Source organism: Budorcas taxicolor, chromosome 15 (genome assembly GCF_023091745.1).
Source record: "Budorcas taxicolor isolate Tak-1 chromosome 15, Takin1.1, whole genome shotgun sequence".
Classification (NCBI taxonomy): domain Eukaryota; kingdom Metazoa; phylum Chordata; class Mammalia; order Artiodactyla; family Bovidae; genus Budorcas; species Budorcas taxicolor.
This window is the reverse complement of record NC_068924.1, coordinates 29026995-29054162: the sequence shown is the minus strand read 5'-3', so window position 1 is coordinate 29054162 and position 27168 is coordinate 29026995. Positions and strand designations below refer to the sequence as shown.

General features: G+C 48.4%; 4 protein-coding genes across 6 annotated transcripts; 2 read left to right on the top strand and 2 right to left on the bottom strand.

Moving 5' to 3' along the window:
• Nucleotides 1-3446: 3446 nt before the first annotated feature.
• SLC37A4 (solute carrier family 37 member 4) lies at nucleotides 3447-10192 on the top strand. 2 transcript variants are annotated; one of them, XM_052652507.1, is made up of 10 exons: nucleotides 3447-3484; nucleotides 4678-5018; nucleotides 5830-6062; nucleotides 6373-6616; nucleotides 7365-7523; nucleotides 7768-7853; nucleotides 8330-8443; nucleotides 8629-8694; nucleotides 9052-9190; nucleotides 9298-10192. In XM_052652507.1, the coding sequence occupies exons 2-10, from the start codon at nucleotides 4871-4873 to the stop codon at nucleotides 9462-9464; spliced, it is 1356 nt and encodes a 451-aa protein (XP_052508467.1). In that variant the 5' UTR covers nucleotides 3447-3484; nucleotides 4678-4870; the 3' UTR covers nucleotides 9465-10192. The 2 variants fall into 2 exon arrangements, with proteins under 2 accessions (XP_052508467.1, XP_052508468.1); XM_052652508.1 differs by lacking the exon at nucleotides 3447-3484 and adding an exon at nucleotides 4532-4591.
• Nucleotides 10193-10656: 464 nt separating this feature from the next.
• Nucleotides 10657-14189, bottom strand: TRAPPC4 (trafficking protein particle complex subunit 4). The gene is made up of 5 exons (XM_052652245.1): nucleotides 13786-14189; nucleotides 13427-13601; nucleotides 12011-12114; nucleotides 11269-11395; nucleotides 10657-10992 (listed from the first exon to the last, which is right to left on the bottom strand). Exons 1-5 carry the CDS (start codon nucleotides 13958-13960, stop codon nucleotides 10914-10916), a joined length of 660 nt encoding a protein of 219 aa, XP_052508205.1. The 5' UTR covers nucleotides 13961-14189; the 3' UTR covers nucleotides 10657-10913.
• Nucleotides 14190-14323: 134 nt separating this feature from the next.
• Nucleotides 14324-16293, top strand: RPS25 (ribosomal protein S25). 2 transcript variants are annotated; one of them, XM_052652247.1, is made up of 5 exons: nucleotides 14324-14464; nucleotides 14702-14797; nucleotides 15324-15507; nucleotides 16072-16170; nucleotides 16275-16293. In XM_052652247.1, the coding sequence occupies exons 1-4, from the start codon at nucleotides 14462-14464 to the stop codon at nucleotides 16164-16166; spliced, it is 378 nt and encodes a 125-aa protein (XP_052508207.1). In that variant the 5' UTR covers nucleotides 14324-14461; the 3' UTR covers nucleotides 16167-16170; nucleotides 16275-16293. The 2 variants fall into 2 exon arrangements, with proteins under 2 accessions (XP_052508207.1, XP_052508206.1); XM_052652246.1 differs by lacking the exon at nucleotides 16275-16293 and having other exon boundaries at nucleotides 16072-16229.
• A 4-nt stretch (nucleotides 16294-16297) lies between these two features.
• On the bottom strand, nucleotides 16298-24065 carry CENATAC (centrosomal AT-AC splicing factor). Its single transcript, XM_052652244.1, has 11 exons — nucleotides 23912-24065; nucleotides 23618-23781; nucleotides 23077-23175; nucleotides 20531-20597; nucleotides 20393-20455; nucleotides 20010-20074; nucleotides 19755-19860; nucleotides 18665-18695; nucleotides 16793-16882; nucleotides 16583-16715; nucleotides 16298-16497 (listed from the first exon to the last, which is right to left on the bottom strand). The coding sequence occupies exons 1-11, from the start codon at nucleotides 24029-24031 to the stop codon at nucleotides 16422-16424; spliced, it is 1014 nt and encodes a 337-aa protein (XP_052508204.1). The 5' UTR covers nucleotides 24032-24065; the 3' UTR covers nucleotides 16298-16421.
• Between the last annotated feature and the right edge of the window lie 3103 nt (nucleotides 24066-27168).

Here is a 27168-nt window from a genome sequence, read left to right as displayed (position 1 = left end):
GCTATTCAAAGCTAGTGGAGGTGATGGAATTCCAGTTGAGCTATTTCAAATCCTAAAAGATGATGCTCTGACAGTGCTGCACTCAATATGTCAGTAAATTTGGAAAACTCAGCAGTGGCCAAAGAACTGGAAAAGGTCAGTCTTCATTCCAATCGCGAAGAAAGGCAATGCCAAAGAATGCTCAAACTACCGCACAATTGCACTCATCTCACATGCTAGCAAAATAATGCTCAAAATTCTCCAAACCAGGCTTCAACAGTATGTGAACCGTGAACTTCCAGATGTTTAAGTTGGATTTAGAAAAGGCAGAGGAACCAGAGATCAAATTGCCAACATCTGTTAGATCATCAAAAAAGCAAGAGAGTTCCAGAGAAACATCTACTTCTGCTTTATTGACTATGCCAAAGCCTTTGTGCGGATCACAACAAACTGGAAAATTCTTCAAGAGATGGGAATAGCAGACCACCTGACATGCCTCCTGAGAAATCTGTATGCAGGTCAAGAAGCACAGTTAGAACTGGAGATGAAACAACAGACTGGTTCCAAATCGGGAAAGGAGTATGTCAAGGTTGTATATTGTCACCCTGCTTATTTAACTTATATGCAGAGTACATCATGCAAAATCCCAGCCTGGATGAAGCACAAGCTGGAATCAAGATTGCTGGGAGAAATATCAATAATCTCAGATATGCAGATGACACCACCCTTACGGCAGAAAGCAAAGAACTGAAGAGCCTCCTGATGAAAGTGAAAGACTGGAGTGAAAAAGTTGGGTTAAAACTCAACATTCAGAAAACTAAGATCATGGCATCCGGTCCCATCAGTTCATGGCAAATAGATGGGGAAACAGTAACAGGCTTCATTTTAGGGGGCTCCAAAATCACTGCTGATGGTGACTAAAGCCATGAAATTAAAAGATGATTACTCCTTGGAAGAAAAGCTATGATCAACCTAGACAGCATATTAAAAAGCAGAGACATTATTTTGGCAACAAAAGTCTGTGTAGTCAAAGCTATGGTTTTTCCAGTAGTCATGTATGGATGTGAGAGTTGGACTGTAAAAAAAGATGAGTGCTGAAGAATTAATGCTTTCAAACTGTGGTGTTGGAGAAGACTCTTGAGAGCCCCTTGGACAGCCAGGAGATCAAACCAGTCCATCCTAAAGGAAATCAGTCCTGAATATTCATTGGAAGGACTGATGCTGAAGCTGAAACTCCAGTACTTTGGCCACCTGATGCTAAGAATTGACTTATTGGAAAAGACCCTGATGCTGGGAAAGACTGAAAGCAGGAGGAGAAGGGGATGAAAGAGGATGAGATGGTTGGACGGCATCACCAATTCAATGGACATGAGTTTGAGTAAACTCTGGAAGTTGGTGATGGACAGGGAGGCCTGGCGTGCTCCAGTCCATAGGATTGAAAAGAGTCAGACATGACTGAGTGACTGGACTGACTGACTGACATGCAACAATATAATCCTTGATTGGATTCTGGATTTTAAAAAAGCTCTAAAAGACATTAAATATGGACTATATATTAACAAAAACTTTTTTTTGAATGTGAGAATTATAGTTAGTTATATAGGAGAATGCTCTTGTTCTTAGGGCAATACAGGCTAAAATATAGAGGGGGTGAAAGTTCACAATGCCTTCAACTAACTTTCAAATGATTCAACAACAAACACATGTATAGTTATACAGAGATTTTCAAAACATAGCAAAAAATTTAACATTTGAGAGGTGAAGGGTATTCTTGCAATTTTTCTATTGGTTTGAACATTTCCAAAATAAAGTGATAGGAAAGTTAACTTAATCTAAGCAGTAGTTATAAGGGCATTAACGTATGTTTTTAAAAAACAAAACATTGAGCTGTACACTTGAGATTTGCACTTTTTTTTCATACCTTTTGTATTTTATACCTTAACAATAAGTGAGGGGGGAACAATGGCTCCCTGTCTTCTAGGTGAAATACGGATTCTGATATGGCTTGGTTTTGGAGAGAATCATTTTCCTGGCCCCGGGCTCTACCTCATGAAAGCACAGTGCCTGATACACACTAGGCTCTGGCTCAGTAGATATCTGTTCAGTTAATCAAGTTCAGCCACCAGTTGTCCTATCTTATCTTGCCTCTCCTCCCTTTCCTGATCATTTTTCTGCTGTTAAAAAACAAAATTCAACTGAGTAAATTCTAAAGATCTTATTGATTTCATTCAACAATTTATAAATCAGGACACATCCAGTCTAGCACTTGGAAAGGCACTCTGAGGAGCTGTAAAAAATGAAAGGCTTTTATAGGTAGAAGGAACAAGAAATTAAACTAGGCAAAAGGCAGATTGGTTATTACCAGGTTACTTTCCTTTAGGGAACGGTAGAGGATCTGTCAGGTAGATGACATAACTAGTACTGATTAGGCAACTCCTGATTAACTTATTTAAGATCCCATTTCTGGGAGAGGCAAAACTGTAATGAAGTCTCCCTTTGGTGATGTGGGGCTTAGCTAAGCAACTCAATTTTGGACCTGCTGCTGTGTTTTTAACATCACTCTAAAAGAGCTTTACTCTTGGGACTTCCCTAGTGGTCCAGTGGTTAAGAATCCACCTGCCAGTGCAGGGGACACGGATTCGACCCCTGGTCCAGGCAGATCCCACATGTCATGGAGCAACCTGTGTGCGCCACAACTACTGAATCCATGCACCCTAGAGCCCATGCTTAGCAACAAGCAAAGCCACGGCAATGAGAAGCGGCACACCAAAATGAGAGAGCAGACCCCGCTCACCACAACTAGAGAAAGCCCACAGCAACTGAAGACCCAGAGCAGCCAAAAAATAGATAATAGATTAAAAAAAAAAAAAAAAACACAGCTTTACTCTCAACTTTGAAGCACTTAAAATAATTTCAGCAATTCTTTTATATACTCGGTGAAAGCAATTATCTAAATTTTCGGAGTTCTAAATCTGTTCAACCCTCACAATCACCCTATGAGGTTGGTAAGAAACTGGGGCTCATACAGATTATTAATTACCCAGGGACACGCTGATCCAAGTAGTGGGTCCGGAATTCGAATTTAAGCTTTACTCAGGGTCCACACTTTAAACACTCCAGCTATTTTAACTATGTCCCCAACAATCTGACCACAAGATAAATCTTCAAATTGTGCTTACTGAGGCCTGCACTAATTTTTACAGAAAACACAAGACATCTCCCAGACTGTGAAAACAGTGACTGGTAGCCGGAGGCACTTACTAAAAAATGGTTTCTCGAAGCCGATCAGTTAAGAAGGGAACATACGTCTCCAGCCCCTAAGCGGCGCTGTCCTCATCCGAGGACCAGGGTGACCCGCAAGATTAAACCTAAACCATTAGAGCAGGATCGACTCTTACGACTGCAACTCGCAGGCGGAGGCCCCGCCCCATTCAGGGCGCGCGCATGCGCCCGACAGGCCCGGCCGGCCCCGCCCCTTGCTACTCCTGTTCCCAGCTCCGTTCAGGTAGGGGGCGGTGTGCGGGCGAGGGGCGTCTCCTGAGGGCGGGACTGGAGCGCGAGTCTCAGGTGTTGCGGCTCTTTCGTCGGAGGCCCAGCTTTCTACCCCGCCCGGAGCTGTTTTTGCGGCTGCCGGTTCAGGGGTGGGGGCACTCGCTGGGTCGAGGGGCCGCCAAAGCTCTGTCTGGGACCAGTCCGCGCCCGCTCCTTTGTGTTACACGAGTCCTGGGGTTCCCGCACCACTCCAGCCCCTGCACTCGGGCCCTCGTCCATTCCCAGCCGGAGTCGGGTGTCCTGGGTAGCTTGAGGACACGGGGCTGGGCAGGTGCCGAGAGCACGCCGCCTCTCTCCCTCCTTCCCCTTCTTACCGCTCGGTTCCACCCGGTCAGGCCGAGCCACTCGGCCCCCGAAGCGAGGGGCCTCTGGGGCCTCCGAGCGGCCAACTGCTCCGCTTGCGCCCACGCCTTCTGCTCCGGTTGCTTTCCCCACCGAGCCGAAAAGCCGGGGACGTATTGCCGGGGCCCTGGGAAGCGGGGCGCTTGGGCACTGCGCCGGCAGTCCGCCGCTGCACCTTCCCGCCCACGGGCTGTCCAGTCACGGTCCCTGAAGCCCCAGCCTGCCAGACCGGAGCCCATACTGACGTCAAGGGTAAAGGCGATCAGACCTCAGCCCCTAGCAGGGCTTTCGATGTGACACTGTGTGTCTTGAGCTGGGGAGTTTCTCCTGCCTCCCCTTGCTTACAGTTCTGCAACTATCAATAAACAGTTACGCCCCACCGTGTGCCAAGAAGTATCGGGAGTTAAGGGCTTGAAGTCAGCTGTGGAAGACTTGGAAGAGAGGTTGTTTGGAGTTCGTGTCTGATTGAATGTGTATGTGTAGAAACTAACCCAGCACCTAGTGCAGTGCCTCGCAACCAGTAATCCCTCAATAAACTTTCCCTGAATGAATGAGGTAAGTGGCTGAGGAAGCCGGCTGGATCAGCCCACCGCTCCCTCCCCTGGGCGCAAGGAGACAAAAGTAATTAGGAAAAGTCTTTAATCACCGCTGGTCTCATAGGCTCGCGGAGGCGGAAGCGCCGTGAAAGAAATCCTGGGGACACCGGGTGCTGGCCCAGGTCAGGGACACTGCCTTCCCTCCTGAACCCCCTCCAGCCCCCACAGCTTGGGCGTCAGTAATCTCCTATTTTCTTGTCTCCCTCAGGACACCGGGTTCCCTAGGAGCCGCCCCAGGCTTAATGATTGTCCAGAAGGAGGCTATAAAGGGAGCCGGGGAGGCTGGGTGGAGGAGGGAACAGAAAAAGCCTAACTCAGCAGACTTGGCACTGAGAGCCCGCCAGCCCCAGCCGTGGTCAGAGACTCTGTGTCCCAGCCAGTAGGGCCTGCTCCTTGCCACCATGGCAGCCCGAGGCTACGGCTATTACCGAACCGTGATCTTCTCGGCCATGTTTGGAGGCTACAGCCTGTACTACTTCAACCGCAAGACCTTCTCCTTTGTCATGCCATCGTTGGTGGAGGAGATCCCTCTGGACAAAGATGACTTGGGTGAGTCCTGGCAGGGCAGGGTGATGGGCTCAGGAACACAGGACCAGCAGGACAAGCTGAGTGTCTGTGCAGTGTGGTGGGTATAGGCACGGAACGTGTGTGGATTGTCTGCACAGCTGAGGCCAAGGGACAGTGCATGTGCAGGATGAGGAAGCTCTGAGATCCATGTCAGTGGGCACAGGTAAAGGACAGTGGGTATGGTCTGTGCATGTCTGACGGCTGCATTTCTCATGTGTGTGTGCATGTGTGCCTGTGACCAACAGGTGTCCCAGAGACACTGTGTGTCAAGGGGATTCTGAGCAGTTTCTGCATCTCTGTGGGTGCAGGCTTAGACCACAGGGTGAGTGCTGGCTGCTGACATTGTGAGCACTGGAAACCAGGGAGTTGGCACAATGACTCCATGTGGTCTAGCAGGCTATCCCTTCAGGAGGAATAAGGTCCTTGACTCCGATTCTAAGCCTTTGCCCTATGTTCAGAGATGGGGCAACAGAACTGCCAGAGGCCCTGAGGGGGAAATCAGGTATATGAGAATCACAGGGAGGAGGGCTGGCCTGCCCTCTGACAGCTGCTGCTAGGACTCTCCAAGAGGCTGAAAAGTCATGGGTCAGCCTGGGGCTAATGCTAATAGAGAGACAGAAGGAACAGCCTGGCACCATGAATGAATGTCAGGAATCCTTCCTCTTGGAAGGAACCCGTCTCACCCTGCCAGGCACCTCTGCACACCTGACCCCATGACGTCCTCCACCCTCCTGTGCCTTTGGCCCACCCCTAACCCCCCAGATGTCCTGCTCCCCGCTCTCCTCCTCTGCAGGGCTCATCACGAGCAGCCAGTCCGCTGCCTACGCCATCAGCAAGTTTGTGAGCGGGGTGCTTTCTGACCAGATGAGTGCTCGCTGGCTCTTCTCTTCTGGGCTCCTCCTGGTCGGCCTGGTCAACGTAGTCTTTTCCTGGAGCTCCACAGTGCCTGTCTTCGCTGCTCTCTGGTTCCTCAATGGCCTGGCACAGGGGCTGGGCTGGCCCCCATGTGGCAAGGTTCTGCGGAAGGTGAGTGTCTGCTTCCGAGGAGCCGGTTCAGATTGGCAGAGAGGACACCTAAAGACCACACGGGCGCGCTGGCACCTCCACCCCAGAGCAGGTTCCTCAGGAGTTTCAGCCCAGCTCCTGTTGCTTGTCAAGATATTTTAGGAGGCCGAACGTGGTGGGATCAGGTGGCAGATGAGGGAATTGGCCTTGCCGAGTAGAAGCGCCCTCTCCCTCCTTCCTGTAATGTGAGCTCCTGGGTCTGTCCCACCTGACCCCACCTTCTGAATTGACTGGGGTCTGGGCACCTACTCTGTTCCTCTCTGCCCCACAGTGGTTTGAGCCATCTCAGTTCGGCACTTGGTGGGCCATCCTATCAACCAGCATGAACCTCGCTGGAGGGCTGGGCCCCATCCTGGCAACCATCCTTGCCCGGAGTTACAGCTGGCGCACCGCGCTGGCCCTGTCTGGGGCACTGTGTGTAGCCGTCTCTTTCCTCTGTCTCCTGCTCATCCGCAATGAACCTGCTGATGTTGGCCTCCAAAACCTGGACCCCACCCCCTCCAAGGGCAAGAAGGGTGAGTACCCACCGAAGCCAACCTCTGGGAACCTGTATCATTCACCTGGCAGACTCTCACTGAAGATGGCTGTATGCTTGGCCCTGTGCTAGCCAATGGATGTCAGGGGAGGGATGGTGATGGAGTGGGTGCTGCTGCCACTAAGTCGCTTCAGTCGTATCCGACTCTATGCGACCCCATAGACTGGACGATGCAGCCCACCAGGCTCCGCCGTCCCTGGGATTCTCCAGGCAAGAACACTGGAGTGGGTTGCCATTTCCTTCTCCAATACATGAAAGTGAAAAGTGAAAGTGAAGTCGCTCAGTCGTGTCCAACTCTTAGTGACCCCATGGACTGCAGCGCACCAGGCTCCTCCATCCATGAGATTTTCCAGGCAGGAGTACTGGGGAGTAAAACTCTATCCTGAGAGACAGCAGTACCAGCCAAGTGGCAGAGCCAACAAATGCTATGACTCATGTTATAGCCTGGTCCTTCCTGGTAACAAAGCCAGTTCCTTGTGTGGACAGCATCCTAAGCTTAAGTGTCTTGGGTACCTCCTCCATCCTCACTGGTTCTCACATTCTCGTTCATTGGTTGAGACTTGCAGTGGAGGGGAGAGGGCAGAACGGTAGGTGAGGGGGTACCTTTGTGCTGATCCTTGTCTATGTGGATGGACTCTGTCCCTGTGGCTAGTTAATGAGTGGTGGGGGCTTGAGGGGGGCAGGGCAGCTGGAGCAGAGTCTGAGGCCTGGCCTCCTCCCACCCCCAGGCTCCTCGAAGGAGGAGAGTACCTTACAGGAGCTGCTGCTGACCCCTTACCTGTGGGTGCTCTCCACCGGCTACCTTGTGGTGTTTGGAGTAAAGACGTGCTGTACTGACTGGGGCCAGTTCTTCCTCATCCAGGAGAGAGGACAGTCTGCCCTCGTGGGTGAGATGAGTGTTGGGATGGGGCAGGCCTAGGGAGCAGGAGCCAGTGCAGCGGATGGGAAATTCAGGCCCAGTTCCCTTTATCCCCCCGCCTGTCCTGAGGCCAGAGACTACTCAGGCAGCTGTAGTCAGTCACTCCTGGGGACCCTGTGCCTCTCTGGGTTTAAGCCAGTCTGGGACAACCCCAAGGTGTAACACCCTTCCACCCTTCCTTTCCCTCTTCCCACTGCAACTCCTCACTGCAGGTAGCTCCTACATGAGTGCCCTGGAGGTTGGGGGCCTTGTAGGCAGCATCGCAGCTGGCTACCTGTCAGACCGGGCCATGGCCAAGGTGAGTGGGCAGAAGGGACAGGAAGGAGGAGGGTCCCTTTAAATCTTCCCAGCATGACTGGGACACCAGAAGTGGGAGCCCTGGGGCACATGCAGCTTGGCATGTGCTGGTTTAGGCTGGCTGAGGTGGGAATGTTTCCAGGATATTTTTTCTTCGTTAAGAATGTGGAGATGAAGCTAACTGATGTCAAGGAGAGCCAGCATTTCTCTCCACCTAGCTTCTCCACAGCCCCAGGAAAACTGGGTGCAGCCTGCCAGCCCATGTCCTCAAGCCTGCCCCAGGTGGAGGAAGGGATGTTGTGGAGTTTGGCCTCAGAACATAATAAGCAGGTCCCAGGACCTCCCAGAGCTGCCCTGGGCCAAGAACTGCAGTGGGATTGCCAAAGACCAGTCAGCAGAGGCCTGCTGTGTCAGAGTCCAGGGGTGGGGGTTCTCCGCTGCTCCTGGGGCCTGACGTTGCCAGGACTGTGCCCACAGGCAGGGCTGTCCATCTACGGGAATCCCCGCCATGGCCTGCTGCTGTTCATGATGGCTGGCATGACGGCGTCCATGTACCTCTTCCGGGCCACTGTGACCAGTGACTCCCCCAAGGTAAATAAAGAGGGCCTGGCTCACAGCAGGGACAAGGATGAGAAAGCAAGGGCCACTGTCTTCCTCTCCCTGGCCTTTCTCGGACTGTCCTTTTCAGCTGTTCATACCTCAGTTCCCCTCTTCTGTGCTCTGGTGCCCCTCCTTGACTCTGGGCCTGGTTTCTTCTCCTCTCTGTGCTCCTCTAGGATATTGCTTTCTGGACTCCGGCTCTTCACCCTCTTGCTGAGCTCACAGGCTTTACAGAGAACGAGGTGCTCCATGTTTATCTCTGGTTTTCCTCTTGGTGTATCTCACCTTTACCCTACCTCGCTCTGCCTCGTCCCTAGCCAATCTGGCTTGCACAAATCTTGAGAGGGGACAGCATCTAACTCAAGAGGGATGGCTTCTGTACCTCCCTCACCTACCCACACAGCCCCCCAGGTTGGTTCAGTGTGGCCCCTGCTCCTCCAGTCCTGTAGTCAGTTGTACTGGGAAGTGGTCTGTGTGTGGGAGCCACTCTCCTTGTTACAACTGTTTGATCCTAGGGCCAAGCACTCTCTCCTGTGGCAGGGGCAGGTAGGTAGCAGTCTTTCTCAGACTCTAATTGCCACCCTGCGCTGCCCTTACAGCTCTGGATCCTGGTGTTGGGAGCTGTGTTTGGTTTCTCCTCTTATGGTCCCATTGCCTTGTTTGGAGTTATAGCCAATGAGTGCGCCCCTCCCAACTTGTGTGGCACCTCCCATGCCATTGTGGGACTCATGGCCAACGGTAAGTGATACCCCCATTGATGCCTTGCACTCAGGCCAGCGAGGGGCTGGATTAAGCCTCTCTGGCTCTAGCCTCACAGTGACACGGGCTCTTCTCCTCCCTGACAGTGGGCGGCTTTCTGGCTGGGTTGCCCTTCAGCACCATTGCCAAACATTACAGTTGGAGCACAGCCTTCTGGGTGGCTGAGGTGATCTGTGCAGCCAGCACAGGTGCCTTCTTCCTTCTACGAAACATCCGCACCAAGATGGGCCGAGTGCCCAAGAAGGCTGAGTGAAGACAGCACAGGCTCGGAGCATCCTGTCGTACTTGGGGCCTTTCCCCTCCATGGGGGTAGGGAGGAAAAGGAGGGAGGGGGCCGTCTTGACTAACACCTTTGACTTTCCCTTTCTGCTCCTTTTTCCTTATCTACGTGGCACTAGAAGTTATCAGTAGTTAATGAGGTCCCAGCTCATCTCATCTCTATTTAAAGGACCACCTTTGTTCTTGGACTCCATTAGCTCCTATTTCCTGCCTTCAAATAGGAAGCCCCTGCACTTAGGGTGTCTCCTATACTCTTCTCCCTCTCCTGAACCCCATCCTGTCTCCATCTCACCCTCCTCACCTGAGGTGAGGCATCTCCTGCCTGCAGCGGCTGGGCAGCCATGGCCCAAGACTTCTGCCAGAAGGCCTCAGCAGGGGGGCAACTGGTCCTGCCAATACCTTGGACTCCAGGGCCAAAGGGTCACTCTCACCAATACAAAGGGTACAATAGGTGGGAGGGTAGAAAGATTTGTTATAGAGAATTAAAACTACATTTGATACTAACCTTGTCAGTGAATCATTTTTTCAAAAGGCGTAATACAAGCCAGAGATAGCTTTCCTTTGGGAAATAACCTGCATTCTCTACCCCACGAGAGACTTCACTCCCCTGGAATGGGAAAGCTGAAGGGTAAATGGACTCCTTTAAGCTCCTGCCTCTTCTGCCTTCAACTTCATACTGCAGAATTCAATAAACATTTTAGAGATGATGCTACTGGGTGTCAGGCAGTTTAAATAACTTGCTGGAAGGAGGCAACAGTATAGTCAGAAAGTCTAGGTTCAAGGTCTGCTAGTAACTAGCTTTGAGACTTCAAAGCAGAGAGTTTGTACTTTGCTAAATCTCATCTGTAACACAAACAGGATGAACATCCTGAGCTAAGGGAGAGAATGCAGTGAGATAAAGCAGGAAAACCTGGCTGTGAGCCCTTGATAAATGTTCCATCATTGTTTTCATTATCATCATCACTACACCACCCAGGAAGTCAGTGGCAATCCAAGGCTCCTGCTTCAAAGTCCCATGTTCATTCATTCACTTAATGAATATATATTTGTTTTGTTTTCTACTGGAACACACTATCTCAGCTTCCTTCAATTCCCTTATCATTCCTGTTTCCCCTTCTGAGGCTTTCTCCCCCAAACCATCAATTAGGATAGCAAACACTGAACTCAAAGGAATGTTTATTACAACATTTATGGGCCTACCTCCTATAAATAATTTGTATAGAGTTGGGAAGTAGGACCATGATAGATATAGGAGGAAAGAGAGAATGGTATTAAGGCTCGGGATCAGAACACGTCATCAGGCTCAGCATCCTCCCATTTTCAAGTGCAATAACAATGCTGCCGGGATCTCCATCAAAGTGGCAACCGCAGGATTCCTGCTGTAGGATCTCAAGAATTTGGTGGGGTCCACTGCAGGTTCAGCCTAAGACCCAGGTCCAAAGGTTCCAGCCTTCTCTGCCACCTCCAGGGCTAACTTCAGGTTCTGGTCAAACAGTTCACACCTAGGCCAGGCCCAGGAGGCACAAGTAAGGACAAAGTGTTAGGCCTGGCTCTCTCCCCACCGTGAGTACAGAGGCAGAGCCAGTGGAAACTCTGCTTGAAGGCCATGAACCTCAGGGAAACTCCTTGCTTTCTCAAAGAATAAATAAGTGAAAGGCTAGTTACTTTTGTTTTATTTTTAAATAATTCTATTACACTTCAAAATGACATTGGGGAAGAAAATACAGGGAGAGGAAACAAGGAGGCTTGACTAGAATCTACAGACTGGGACCGCTTACCTGATGGGCATTTCCAGGGAGTAAAATGGATTCTTCAGGGCAAAATCTGAATAAATCTCATAAATTTTTCGGAGAAGAGAATCTATCCCAGCCTGCCTAGGATCCGCCAGCACCACAAACTTTATCCCTGGAGAGGGACCGGGAATGATTACCAAAGGGTAGAGAATCAGCAAATAATATTGTCCTGTTTGTACAGCACTTTATATGCTCATTTTTACTTTATCCTTATTGCCTCATAAAGCATGAAAAGCAAGACTTTGAATCTACAGGTGAGAGCAGAGAAGTGAGATGACTTTATAGCACCACCCAGCTGACTGAGTGACTAGGCTTTGGGTTCTAGCTCTGGCCTGGGTGCCCCTCAGCAGAAAGCGCCAGGCAGGGAACAAACTCAGGCAGTTTTCAGTGCTCTGCCTTCACGAAGTGAGGACATGCCACTCAGGATCCAAAGGCCATTTTCAACTGGCATTCCAGTTTCATTTTGGAACAACACTTACACCTTCCAAAATGTGTGCAACATGAGAGAACACTAAGGTGAGTTTATCTGCGCACAGGATGACGAGGGCTGAACATGGACAAAACTGGCGGCAAGATTAAATATTGGCTTTAGATTCACAAAACAAATAACTGCACTTGTCCCAGAAAAGGTTAACCACCACCCCCTTGGTTACCAGAGCCAACTTTGGTCAATGCCTTCCTCCAACCAGACCCATCACATGCCTTTGGCCTGTCTGGAAGTGCGTACCTGTCAGTGTCTGGAAGCAGTGCAGTTTGAATGTATCTGTCTCCAGCATCTCAATGCCTGAGCTGCCCTGTTCAGGAGACAGCTGGGAGCCGATTGCGAACAGCCTATTTGCAAGAAAGGCAAAGTTGGGAATGCACCTCAATGCTATAAGGGAAGAGTGCTTCTCAAACTTTTCCACCAAGGTGACCCTTATGTTCTGAACACTTAAATTACAGCTTGAAATAGAAGCAGCAGTATCAAAATTTCATAAGAATCCATTTGAATTCTGCATGTATTTCACATTCACACTGTGCTACAAAACATAGTACGTTGAAAACTTTGGGTAAAATTAACACTCTGGGATTACGTGCCATGTTTACCCACCAGCTGGGTATGCATATCCAACCCATCTTGTAATACAACTGACAGCAGGAAAGGATCTTAAAGATCATTTAATCACCTTACTTTAAAGATGAACACATTAAAATTCAGGAAGGAGAAGGTGACTTAGGCAAATAAAATCACACCACTGGCCAGCATTACCTAAAGCCTAGTCATACTGGATCAATTCTTTACATGACACAGAACTGACGATTTAGGAGGAGGCAGAGAAGGCTGATGGGACCCTACACTCACAGCAAGAATAGAAGACATTGGAGGTGGACAACTTGCCCAAAATCCTTGACACGACTTGTACAATCATTTATAATATTTTCTTGACTTCGTGAATCTTGGCACACAAATCAAATGTTTTTCTATCATAGGCATGATCCTATGCTAGTTCAATCCAATTGTTGGGTTTGTGACCAATTATCTATGTCTAGTAGTTCTGGGTTACCTTGGTGGATTTCTCCCCTCAAATGCTCTAACTGGCTGGCCCTGAGAAAATTTACAGAAAAATTATAGTTATGTTCAGATCACTCTTGGTATGACTAGATGGACTCCCCTCACCTGGCCAATTGATAAGGATTGCTCTAACCCTGGTCATAAATAGGAATTTTCTTCTACTACTCAAGCTCAATCAGAAAAACAAGCAAAGGTTTAGCCAAGGAATAAAATCTCCCACAATTATGGAATGGATTTATGTAGATGGGGGGGGGGCGTCCCTGGTGGCTCAAATAAATGGTAAAGAATCCATTTGCAATGCAGGAGACCCAGGTTCCATCCCTGGGTGGGGAACATCCTCTGGAGAGAATGGCTACCCATTCCAATATTCTTGTCTGGAGAACTCCACGGACAGAGGAGTCTGGTGGGCTATAGTCCATGGCGGGTTGGGGGGTCACAAAGAGTGGGACACAGCTGAGGGACTATGTTACTTTTTTAGAGAAAGGTAAGCACCGCCAGTCAGCAAGTCTCTGAGCGCAGAACTACACTAATCCAGTCAGCCTATGAGCCAAGAGTAGACGGACAGAATCTAGGAAGAGTTGTGCGACTTACGAGTGGAACATCGAGGCCAGCATGAGCTTCTCATTGGAGGTGAGGCGAGGCCGGCCGAATCGAATGGACACAGGGTAGTTAGCAGGGTTGCCCAGGTACTCGAGCACCTCTTTCCCATCGGCCGTATACTTGCCATTCACGTCCACACCATTGATAGCCAGCACTGCGTGGCCCACTGCAATGGCGAAGCTAACCGTCAACCAAGGCTCAGACTGCGGATCCCGCCAACGGTACAAATGACCTGGCTCCTAACTTCATCCGTCCCCCGGCCCAGAGACAGCAGCCCACCAAGGCAGCACCCGGCCCCGCCTCCCCATCCCTCCACCTCCCCTCGCGGCCCGGGACCGAGCCTAACCTACCCCGGATGCCGTCTCGCTGGCCGAAAGCTACCAGCACACGCTCGTCGTGCAGCTTAAGCAGCAGATCCAACGGGTAACTGAACGTTTTCTCAGCCTCGGCCCGTGGGGCGTAGCTGTCCAACTGGTAAATAAGGCCGCCAGCTTTGTTCACCACATAAACACTGAAAATTGCCATAGCTGCCGCCGGAGGTGCCGGACTAGGATACGGCCTCTTCCTCCCGGCCCCGCCCCGGAAGCGCAGCAAGAGGCCCGCCCTCGGGGCTCCAGGCCTCGCTTCCCTTCCCGCTGAGGCGCTTGCGCACTTGGAGTACGCCTGGGTGTCACTAAAACAGGGACTTTAGTTGCCGGGACCTATACAATTGTTCTCCTTTCCTTTTTACCGGATCTTAGCGCCAGGAAAGTGTAAAACGTGACTGCCTCTCAACTGGCCGCAAAATCTAAAAGCCAGGGATAACGCCAAGAGCGTGACGTTGCGGAGGCGGACCCTGATTCCGGCAGCCAGTCCGGCGCCTGAGCCCGACCTGCGCCTCCGGACTTCCTCCGCGCGGCCCCGCCCCTTGTCCCGGAAGCAATCGCTGCGGCCGGAGGTTTCTGGGCTTGCTCGCGGGGCGCATTTCCTTTTTGTCCGACATCTTAGCGAGGCGGCAGTGGTTGCAGCTGCTCTCCGGGCTTCGCTATGGTCAGCTTGGTGTAGGGGAAGCTGGCGTGGTTCTGGGAGCGGGCGGTGCCGGCGCGCTTTTGGGGCAGCATCAGAGGAGGGCTCACATAACTGCCGGGCCACGTGTGGAGATGGGAGAGCTGTAGCTTGCCCCATGTGCTCCGGTAGTGGAGTCTGGGCAGGGCTGGGGGCAAAGGAGTAGCGGGAGCGTGGAGGGCTGCCTTGTGACCTGGCCGCATTCCGGCTTTTCTCCTACAGCCGCCCAAGGACGACAAGAAGAAGAAAGATGCCGGAAAGTCGGCCAAGAAAGACAAAGATCCAGTGAACAAATCTGGGGGCAAGGCCAAAAAGAAGGTAGGAATATAGCCTCTCAAACGGTGAGGGATGTTGGGGACGTCTAGTCTCGTTTCCTTATACTGTAGTAAACGGCTTGTAAGGTTGTGGGGTTTAGAGTCAGGTTATTAAGAGTTTATACTCACATCACCGTTTTGGTTTTGACTCATACACAAAGAACGGGGGTGTATATGCTACTCGGAAATGAAAGTGTGTACTGAGCTACTCTAATTGGGCTAGTGGGGCTCAGCCAATATCCGAAAGCCTCAAAGATGGTTTGTTTTCCCCCCGAAGTAGTGTCTCCAATGCCTTCAGCAGTAACCAGTTTCTTTTACTTTGAATTTGGCTCTATAATTATTTCAACCTTAATTTGCTGAGTGTTTGCAGGTTCTCAATTTTATAGGTTTCTGCAGCCCAAGGGACAGACCCACTCTTGTATAGCTCTGCAACCGTGTAACAATTCTTTGAGTCAGGTTTTTCCAGAGAACGGAAGTACTGGTTCTTCAGAGAGCACTGATTTTTTTTTTTTTCTTTTTTTGGTGAGCAGAAGTGGTCCAAAGGCAAAGTTCGGGACAAGCTCAATAACCTAGTCTTGTTTGACAAAGCAACATATGACAAACTCTGTAAAGAAGTTCCCAACTATAAGCTTATAACTCCAGCTGTGGTCTCTGAGAGACTGAAGATTCGTGGTTCCCTGGCCAGAGCAGCCCTTCAGGAACTCCTTAGTAAAGGTGAGAGGATGGAGTGTTGTACTGGTTTGTAGGCTTTTTGCACCTTAGTTTGGGCTGACCATGTTAGCCATTTTAAGTGCAGTAGGTGGACTTCCCTGGTGGCGCAGACGGTAAAGCATCTGTCTACAATGCGGGAGACCTGGGTTCGATCCCTACCTTGGAGAAGGAAATGGCAATCCACTCCAGTACTATTGCTTGGAAAATCCCATGGACAGAGGAGCCTGGTAGGCTACAGTCCATGGGGTTGCAGAGTCGGACAAAACTGGGTGACTTCACTTCAGTTGGAGGTTAGCAATACAATTCTAGCATGTAATCTAGGCTATTGGTAGTGCCTAACAGTGGAAACAGTGATTTTCAGATTACAGTAAAGTGTTGTGAGGATAGCCATCCCAAGAGTAGGTAACTCACCCCTTAAAGTAGTCCCTTCTTTTTAAGGGGTGAGTCAGATTAGATTATCACCAAGAAATGGAGGCAGGTCTCCTAAAGTCATGTTTAAATTAAGCATTTCTAGTTTGTTGAGTTTTTATAGTACTATTGTGTGAAAATTTTATCCTCTCTTCCTAGGACTTATTAAACTGGTTTCAAAGCACAGAGCTCAAGTGATTTACACCAGAAACACCAAGGGTGGAGATGCCCCAGCTGCTGGTGAAGATGCATGAACAGGTGAGCTGGTGAAGATTCGTGAACCTGGGCCTCCTATACGAAGTACACATCCCCTTCACAAGGGTCTATAGTTCTGATTTTTTTTTTTTTCTTTTTCTAAACAGGTCCCACCAGCTGTACATTTTGAAAAATAAAACTTTATTAAATCAAATAACTGGGTTTGTCTGGTTCCTAAGAAAGGCAGTTACAGGATAATAGCTTATAGCAGATTTGTTGCCTTGGCTTTGAGCCTTATGGTGGTTGGAAGTACATCAGGAAGCCATTAGTGTTTTTCCTTTATGTGACTGCTGTTTGTTTCTTGCTGCAGCTTCCGTTTTGAATTGATGCCTGAAAAGAAATGAAAGCTTAACAGCACAAAGAGTGCAATCTCCACAGCGGGGAGCACGTTGAGGTCCTGACTCTGGGCTGGTACCTGGATTGCCAGCGGCGTCCATTATTCCAGACCCGGCCAAAAGAGGGCAGCCAGCCGGCACTGGTGCTGGAGCTGTGGTCAAAGTTGGCCCCAACTCTGTCTGGTGGGAGTTTCTTCAGTTTCTGTTTTTCCTCTACAATGAGCAGTTTTATTTGAGTAGGAAGAGTTACAGAGTAGGAAGCCTCCATCACCATTCCTGTATTAACTTACTTTCTTTAAGAAACTCTTCATAGGAGGGTCCTATTTGTTGGTTCCCAGAACTACAGTCCTCATCTTGGACCATCCAGGGGGGTGTGGCACCTGGAAAAGGAAGACCCTTTAAGAAGAAATGAAAACACTTGAGTTCTGGACCATGGGAATTAGAGGGGCTTAAGCTTATTGGAGGCATGACATAACAAACTGCACACATTTAAAGTGTACAATTTGAAATGTTTGGGGTAAAATCACACCGAGTATCCTTGTGCCCCTTTAAATTATTTTTTAGTGCATCTCCTTTATACCCCTTTCCCAGGCAACCACTGATGTGTGTTCTGTTGCTATAGATTAGTTTGCCTCTTCTATAATTTTGCATAAATGGAATACAATATGTACTCTTGTCTACCTTTTAGCATAGTTATTCTGAGATTGTGTGTTACAGGTATCAGTCATTCCTTCCTTGTGGAGTATTCTTTGAATTGTTCAGATTTGTTGGGGTATGTTTCGATTTTTTCAACTTTTAAACTGCTAAACTCTTCCCAAGTAGTTATGCCATTTTGCATTCTCATCAGCAGTCTATAAGAGTTCTGCTGCTGCTGCTGCTGCTAAGTTGCTTCAGTCGTGTCCGACTGTATGATCCCATAGATGGCAGCCCACCAGGCTCCCCCGTCCCTGGGATTCTCCAGGCAAGAACACTGGAGTGGGTTGCCATTTCCTTCTCCAGTGCATGAAAGTGAAAAGCCAAAGTGAAGTCAGTTGTGTCTGACTCTCAGCAACCCCATGGACTGCAGCCTACCAGGCTCCTCTGTCCATGGGATTCTCCAGGCAAGAGTACTGGAGTGGGGTGCCATTGCCTTCTCCAAAGAGTTCTGCATACATACTTTTTTTTTTTTTTTTTTGCTGTGTGACATGGTCAACTCGTTCCCTGTCCAGGGATCAAACCCACACCCTGTGCACTGAATGCAGAGCCTTAACCACTGAAGCATCAGGTAAGTCCATAGTTTAGCTATTTTGATGACCAACTTTTTATATGCCTTTATTAGTTTTGCGCTATGCTTAAGTTGCTTGAGTTGTGTCTGACTCTGGACTGTAGCTCACTGGGCTCCTCTGTCCATGAGGTTTTCCAGGCAAGAATACTGGAGTAAGCTGCCATGACCCTTGCGGGGGATCTTCCCAACCCAGGGATCAAACCCATCTCTTAAATCTCCTGCACTGGCACACAGGTTCTTTACCACTAGTGCCACCTGGAAAGCCTATTGAGTTTTGAGAGGTCTTCATATATTGAAGATACAAGTTCTTCATCAGATGCTTTTCTTTTTTTGAAAACATGTTCATTAAGCTAAAGTTTTGTGGTGTTCCATTTTTCAAGCAAAATATTTTTTCCCTTAGTGGAAACACAAAGAGGCTGTCTGGCTGTGGCAGGTCTAATGCTATGGTGGGCATTATGTAAGGTACAGAGACTCTGACCCTCAACTGCAAGTAGTTTTAGATATTAAATACAGTTCCTTGTGCTATATAGTAGGGCCCTATTTAGTTGATACCCTTATTTTTATTTCCTTCTCCACAACTGCATGTATTCTTGCTATAAAAGAAATATCCTTATAGTTCTTATTTCTCTTTAATATAAAAATATTAAGTAGTATTTTAAAAAATACAGAGGTTGAACAAAAACCCACATAAGAATTACCATGTCCCAACATTTACTAACTTTAAAACACCTTAGATATGAAAGTAAAAAAAATCTGCTAAGCAGGTAAACGTATGTCCGTTACTTTTCTGAGTTAGATGCATTTGACATATGTGTCGGGTACCCTCCTACCAGTGAAAGACCTACAACTCAAAAAGAAAAACCTCTTACAGTTTAAGAAACATTGCCATGGGCCTTACCTGAGTGTATGTTACCAATTCCTGGTGTATCCTGTAGTGGAAAATGGGGGGAAAATTGTAAGAAAGCCAAGAGATGATAAGGATACTCAGCCTAGAGGAAGAAATTGTACAGGAGGTGGATGGAACCACTGCCATATTGCTAACGCTGCACTGGGCTTATGTTAAATCTCACAGTGTAGTAAATCATTGAAAGACAGTCTTGTCCCCACCAGACTCAAGGGCTCAAGCTGGAGATGTCCAAAAATAAAGTGCCTACTACATGGTAAGTAAACAAAACTCCTTCCTCACAGAGCATACATATTACTGGGGAAGAGAACTAAGTATGAATTACACAAATTACATTCACAGGTTTTTACATGGTATGACATACATTTATAAGTTTTCCATGAAAAAGTGACATCTGAGCTGAAGAGGAAGGTAAGGGTAAGTAGAGGAGGGAAGACATGTTATTTAAGACGGTGGGAGGGAAGTTAAAAGGGAGGGGACATAGTTACGGCTGATTCATAATGTATGGCAGGAACCAACAGTATTATAAAGCAACCATCCTTCAATTAAAAAAGCAATTACATGTTCAAAACTAAAGAGCACAGCAGGAGGCTGGAGGATAGGATGTAAGATAGCAGGTGATGAGGCTATTTTCTCATGTTTGGCACAAGATTGCAGGAGTAGAGACTGTCCCAAGGTGAAATAAGGAGACAAGGCTTACTCAATGAGCAAATGCGAGAGATGAAAAAAAGGAGGTGGGCATACTCATTGAGGGAATGTGAGAGATGAAAAAAAGGAGGGGACAGTCTGTCTACAGTTCCTAGAAAGAGGAGTGTGGGGGTTAGGTGCCTGTGGGGTGTCTGTAAGTGTCCCTCTGTCGGGCTGGAACTGGACTCTGCATGGGATGATGTAGGAGTTGGCACTCCTACGTGACAGTGGGGGTAGTGTGGACACCATGGAGGCTGAGGAATGAGTACATGACGCTGTGGAACAGGGCAGCCAGAGGGAAAAGCCTGCAAACACAGGAAAGGCCAGAATACACAGAAAAGCCAGGGGAGATGGGTGTCGTGGGAACTGCGGGGGCACTAGCCATTTCCCATCGTACCTGATGGCCAATGAATGTCAGAGGCTGTCCGGTCTCCATCCAGTCGAGCTCGGGGGCTGGTGGCAGGTCCAAGTATGAGGGCTGCTGTGAGGTGGAGGCTACTTGGCTGAAAAAGACAAACAGGAGCCAGGCTGGCAGATAAGGTCCTTTAGCCATGAGGACAGCAAGAATGAGATTTGTTTCCATGTCCTGATCAAAGCCACAGAACATTCTAAGAGAGAATGTCCAGTAAGAGGTTTCCTAACAGTCTTTTACCTGCTCGTCCCATTCCAGCTTCCAGGTGCTGAAGAGCCCTCTTCTGGGTCTGGCACTGTCTGAGGCTGAGTTTGATTCAGGAAACATAAATGTGTCTAGAATGCTTAAGAATTTGCCTAGGCCATGCTCCCCACCTCCAGAAGTAAACAAATTGACAAATTGAGGATACTGCCCCATCTGGCAACCTCCCTCCCTCCCAGCCCTACCCACATTTTCTCCACTGATAAGGCCTGCCCCCTGGTGGGCAGGGAAGGGAATTCAAGACAAGCAGATGGAGTCCATGAATTTTTCATCGGAAGAGCTGGTAGGTGAAATGCTGGACCTGGGAGAACCAGGAATCAGTGGATTTGGATACTGCTCTGGCTCCTCCGAGGGAAACCAACCTCTAAGACAGACCGAACCATCTCCTGCCGGCTTTGCTCTGCCTCTCGGATCTGAGCTGCCATCTGTGGGAGAGGGGTGACTTAGACAGGTACCAGAAGGGGGGGCTGGGTCCTTCAGAGGCCTTTCCTTTAACTCACCTCTTTAATCACTTCATCCTCTTTTTCCTCATAGGAATCCAGACTTTTCACCATGGATTTCTTGAATCTAAAAAGGAAAGGGGCAAGTCACCCCAGAATCCCAGCCCCTGCCAGTTGTGAAAAGATCCTCAGTAGATAATTTTTCTCTAGATTCTGAATAGTGTCAGGCTCCCAGAAACCAAGTCTCAGTAGTACAATGAACACCCATGTACCTCTTACCCAGATTCACTGTTAACATTCTGCCATACTGGCTCCAGCTCTCTTTTCCTTTCTCCCAAGAACATGAGACTAATTCTAAATTTTTCAGTATGCATTTCCTGGGGAAAGGAACAGCCTATAAAACCATTACCATACTTAAAAAAAAAATCAATTACCCTTTCTGATGTCCAAATTGTCCCATATCTGGGACAATATATTTGCAGTAGTTTTTATTCTACAATATACACAAAGGTATCTGAATAATATCAGTACTACTATCAATGAGACTACTAAGCAAAGCTCAAGATTTCTTTGCAGTTCTTTAGTCCTTAGAAAATATCCTTCTAAGGGTGTACAGAGTTTTGTTTTCAAATGTTACTTGAATTCTGGGCTTCCCTGGTGGTCCAGTGGTTAAGAATCCATCTTGTAATGCAGGAGACACCAGTTCAATCCCTGGTCCTGGAAGATCCCATATGATGCAAGCCAACTAAGCTCGTGCCCCACAACTACTGAACCAGCACTGGTGGAGCCTATAAGCTGCAACTAGGGAGTAGCCCCCCACTGTCCACAACTAGAGAAAGCGCACACGCAGCAACCAAGACCCAGAGCAACCAAAAAAAAAATTTTTTTAAGATGTTAAATTCTTATTTTTTGTCATTGTTATCAATTTAATAGTTATACAATAATTTGTCTTTGCCTAATTTTAATATGTAAAACATTTATATAGGGGAATGGCTCTCCCATGGTGCCCTGGCAGTCCTGACAGGCAAAGCCTTGAACTGCGACTTATCAAAGTCTTGGCAAGAAGGTCTGCATGATCCTCCCAGAACACAAGAGGACAGGAGGTCTGAAAGGAACTGCTAGGAGGCCATCTCCCATTCGTCTCCTTATCTCTCACGGGAGGTCGTTACGAAACAGTTTTTCATTAACTCCCAGTTCTGATGGGGTAGGGGGCTTTCTGTTCTCAGATTAGAGCCACAGATATAAAGCCTGTGGCTTCAGTCTAGTCTTGGCTCCCCAACAACAGTATCCCACAGTTCATGCTACAGTCACCCAGCCCTATTTGTATCACTATGGTTCTTTTTGGTGTGTGGGACAACCTGGGAAGCTGGCACTTTGGGCTTACTCTTTTCACTGCCTATGTAAGTAATAAGCTGCCTGAATCTAAAAGTGGCTCATTTGTATCTTTACAGGTCAAATCAGTCAAGCCTGGCCTGGCCTTGTCTTGTGTGAGCTTGAAAAAATCAAAACTATATTTAAATTAAAAGTTTAGAGAGTCCGTCCATATAATTCTCAATTATAACCTTTCTGCTAACTACCCTTTATTCATCCACCAAAAATTCTATAGAGCTGGGTCAGGCTGTGACAAGTAAGTGGCCTGTTTCTTTTTCTTTTTTAATTTAAAAAAATTTTTGATGTGGACCACTTTTTAAAAAGTCTTCCAGGGACGTCCCTGGCCTCAGTTTCTTATCTCCTCCCGGTCTGAACTGGGAAGACAAGGTGATGGGATTTAAGTACTTCTTGAAGGTGAAGTTGAAGGTGAAGTCACTCAGTCGTGTCCGACTCTTTGCGACCCCATGGGCTGTAGCCTACCAGGCTCCTCTGTCCATGGGATTTTCCAAGCAATAGTACTAGAGTGGATTGCCATTTCCTTCTCCCGGGGATCTTCCCAACCCAGGGATTGAACCCAGGTCTCCCACATTGTAGACAGATGCTTTTACTGTCTGAGCCACCAGGGAAGTCCTTCTTAATTCCTCATTATTCTCCACACTGAGTAGAAAGGAATGATAAACACTATGTATTTTCTTAACTTTGGCTTTGGGATCCCCTTGGGTTCCACTCTCCATAATCTCAATACAGTCCCAATAAAAGTGGTGATGTGAGGCTGCCTGAGTCCTCTTTCTGAGGCAGTCACAACTCACTCCCTCTGTGCTACCAAGCTTCCTGTACTCCAGGTAGTTGGGGCCCTCCAAGGCCAGTTAAAACTATTAAAAGTGGGTACTGGGTGAGCATCAGTTTTTTGCACTCTATAAAAAGCATCTTTTATTTCTAAAGAAACTTAGTAGTCTGTCACATATTTAAATAGTTGACTACGATCACCTTTTATTATACACTTCTCTATTTGCTAAATACATTGTAAATCCCACCCCCTCAACTAGATTATAAACCTTTCAAGGACTCTGTCATATTTCATTTTTGTTCAACATGGTGCCTAGAATAATGAGTGCTACAAAGACAATGGTCACTAATGAAGTCCTTTCTAAACCGTCCAATTAGTAGAGGAAGCTCCTGACACAGATGCAAAGAATCTACACTCTGCCACCTCATCATGTGAAGGAATGACTTACCGTGCAAAGTCCTGGGGGGAGATCAAAAACTTCTCTTTCATCTGGAACTCAGCCTTGTTTTCCCACCAGAATTTGTTGGTTGCTTTCTTGTGCTCTGGACTGAGAATGGAAAGGACAAGTAATCTCAATGGTAGATTACAGAATATTACATGGCATTTGATAAACAATGCAAACTGACACCTGGGTCTCTGGGCAAGGCTGAGAGAATACTAACAGTAGTTTCAAGATCTCCAGTTTTCCCCTTCCAATAAAAATGTGACAATCTGAGAGGAAGCGATGGGAAGGAAACTTGATTGAGCCAGTTGTCCAATCAAGGCCACCCCCAGCACTGGGACCACTGGGACCATAAGGCCGCTACCCCTCAGGGTTGGCCATGCCTACAAGATGACGGAATCATCCAATCTGATCAAATCACAAAAACGTTCTTCCTCTCACCCACCCTAAACCCTCCCTCCATTCATTGATAGATTAATCTAAACCTATTATACAACCGCTGTATCATACAACTAGCGCTGTATGTGGTTCCGGGCCCGGCGCTGACCTGGCCAGATGCTCCAGCAGCCCGCCGTGCAGAACGGTCAGGTTTCCGTGGCTCAGGTGTTTCCGCACCTCACAGCCGCAGCACAGGCACCAGCACCATCGCTCGTGCTCGGGCACGTAACGCTCCACCTGAGCAGCGCGGACGGCCTTGCGGGCGGCCTCCACCTGCGGCGGAGAGGATGCCAAGGCGGGCAGGCTAAGTAGGACCCCGGCGGGATCCGCAGAGCCCACCCTTTCGGGCCTTCACAGCCCCGGCCCAGGCAGTCCATGGTCCCCTCCAGCCTCCCGTCCGTACCTGCGGCAGGAGCCGCTCCAAAGCCACCTTCAGCTGCCGCTGGTGCTTGCGACTGTAGACGTGGCCGCGACCGCAGAAGAAAGTCTGGCGGCAAAGAGGACAACGCTGCGCCGGCGCCATCTGCCCAGGACTGGGAATCCGCGACGCAAAGCTTCTCCTTCGCGGCCCCGTGACCTCTGACCTCTGGGGGCGGGAGAACTCCGGAGCCCCGCGGCCCCCAGCGGCTGGTAGGCGCCACTGCAAGTCCTTTCGCGGCTGCGCACGATTTTCTCCCGGCTCCTCCCTGTGCGCAAGCCCAACCAGTCACCAGCATCGCCAAATGCTGTCTGGCTGGGAAAGGTGAAAGGAAAGAGCGCCCGCAATAGTTAAGGGAGACCGCACACGTATCGGGAACACTGACAAGGACCCGTAAGTGAAAGTGAAGTCGCTCAGTCGTGTCCGACTCTTTGCGACCCGTGGACTGTAGCCCACCAAGTTCCTCCGTCCATGGAATTCTCCAGGCAAGAATACTGGAGTGGGTTGCCATTTCCTTCTCCAGGGGATCTTCCCGACCCAGGGATCGAACCCAGGTCTCCCACACTGCAGACAGACTCTTTAACCTCTGCACCACCAGGGAAGCCCCATACAGTGTAACAAATCGTAACTCGTGTTTATAGGGTGCTCAGTGTGTGTCCAGAAGTTGACACGTACTCTGTGATCACAATAACTCTCTATGTGCATGCATGCTGAAGTCGCTTCAGTCGTGTCCGACTCTTGTGATCGCAAGGACTGTAGCCCACCAGGCTCCTCTGTCCGTGGAATTTCCCAGGCAAGAATACTGGAGTGGGTTACCATTCCCTTCTCCAGGGTATCTTCCTGACACAGGGGTCGAACCCGGGTCTTCCTCATTGCCGACGGATTCTTTACCCTCTGAGCCACCAGTGACCTCTTGGGAGCACAGGTGGATGGCCTAATCTAAGACCTAGTCACTCACACCCATGCTGCCACAGGGGCGATCTGAACGCTGCCCCTGTAAAGCTGTAAAGGGAAAGCTATAAGGGGTTCAGAATCATTGCTGACATCTTTAATCTATAAACGTGCTAAACTAGTGGAATTTTTTCTTCACAAGCCACTCACTTCTCCTAGAGTCAACAGCCTTCCTGTCTGTCTAGCTCCCTTAAGAACTCATAGGTTGAAATCCCCAGACTGTGACTGTGATCTGCACCCTAGAGCTCCCTCCAAAATATCTGAGGCCTGGCCCAGACTCTACTTGTAGGACTTGCAAACAGAGCTGTCACAGGGTCCCCAGCTTCCCTGACTGTGTGTTACCTGTACTGGTGCATTAACCTGGATGGGTTAGTGTCTGTGGGTGTATACAGTCAACTCTACATTATTCAGACCCAGGAAGTAGGCAGACTCCCCTTCAGAGCTTGACTTCCTGTTGGAGCTTCCCCTTAGACTCAGGCCTTCACTAGATGTGATCCATTTTGATGACCCTTGCAGTTCTCAATTCCTTGACCTCTCATCACTCCCCTGGCAGGGGTGATCCCGAACTTTTTTCACCAAAAACTGCACCTTCTCTGACTTCAAACTCTGAAGTTCTTCTCTGACCACCGTCTTCCATCCTCCCTTGTGGCCCTACCTTCCAGCTAGTCTTTAACTGCAAGGATGAATATAAGCACTCTTATCCATTCACTGAGAAAATTATTCAGCATTTGCCAGATGCTAAATACTTTGCTCCTTTAAAGATTTTAAAATCTTTAAAGTGTGGCCTCCAGGTCAGCAGCATCAGCATCTGGGAACTTGTTAGAAATGCAAATGCTTGGGCCCCACCCTAGACCTATTGAATTGGAAACTCTGGAGTAGGGCCCAGAAATCTGTGGTTTAATGAGCCCTTCAGGTGATTCTAATGCCCAGTCAAGAATTGCTGGTCTAGGACTTCCCTGATGGTACAGTGGATAGGAATCTGCCTGCCATTGCAGGGGACATGGGTTCAATCCCTGGTCTGGGAAGATTCCATATGCCTTGGAGCAACTAAGCCGGTGTGTCACAAGTACTGAGCCCACGTGCCAAGAGCCGGTGCTCCGCAACAAAAGAAGCCACTGCAGCAAGAAGCCCATGTACCACAACTGGGGAGTAGCCCCGGGTCACTGCAGCTAGAGAAAGTCTGCACACAGCAAGAAAGATCCAGCACAACCAAAAATAAATAATAAAAACAATAAAAACCTATCTCTGCTAAAAAAAAAAAAAAAAAAAATCACTGGTCTAGGTCTTAGGTCCTCTTGGCTTTGCTTTACCCACTGGAACCCAGAAATCTTTTCACCTCACTCTCATGGCAACCTATCACTTCACTTGACTTACCAAGACCTCTCATTCTGTCACACCCCAACCGTCAACCCAGCTATCTCATCTGTCTCCGCGCAGTCTACACTGTCTGCTTCAAATTCTAACTCCGCAGCCCTCTGCAGTTTGGCTTTTGAAACTGTTTCCCTAAAGTCCTCCACCACTATTTATTGGGCTGCCATTTGAACTAGATTCTGTGAAACAGAACTCACCATCTTCCTCAGATCTTCCCTGTTTTCATCCTCCCAGGAAATAATACCACCAAGTTAAAGCCTGGAGTTTTGGAGTGAGTTATCTTTGACACTCCTTTAGTCCCCACATCCACCCTGCACAAGTTGTCTTATTAGATTTCTGAGATGTTTAAAATCTGTTCTCCACGTTTTACACTCACAGAGCACTTTATTTCAATTCCCTTCCTTTCTTGTTTTGATTCATGTAAATTCTTTCTGACTGGTTTCCAAGTGTCCGGTGTACTTCACCTCCATTCATCCTCCAGACTCTGGTCTGAAGGTAGTCTCTAAAATGACTTTCCTGATTAATTTAATGTCTAAATCGCCTTCAAGAAGTATCTAAGTTTTGCAGCAAGAATTTTACACTAGGTTTCCTAACCTCCTTTTCAGTCTTATACCCTACACTTCCCTCCCCTTCTCCAGGCAATATTCCTACAGTTCCACAGCTTCTTTGCACTTTAGCATCTCCAGCCCTTGGTTCCCCAGCCTAGAATTTACTTCTTTCCAGCTCTGCCTGACAAATTCTATTACATATAATAGAAATATGAAACTGCTGTGAAATATGAACTAGAATGGAATTTCCCTAAGGCTGGTGATTTTGTCTGGAACATAGTAATATGTCAGTCTATTTATAAACTCTTGGATCAATTCATGATTGAATGAATGAAATGTCACCCCTTTTGTGAAGCCTACCAGAGTGGATCC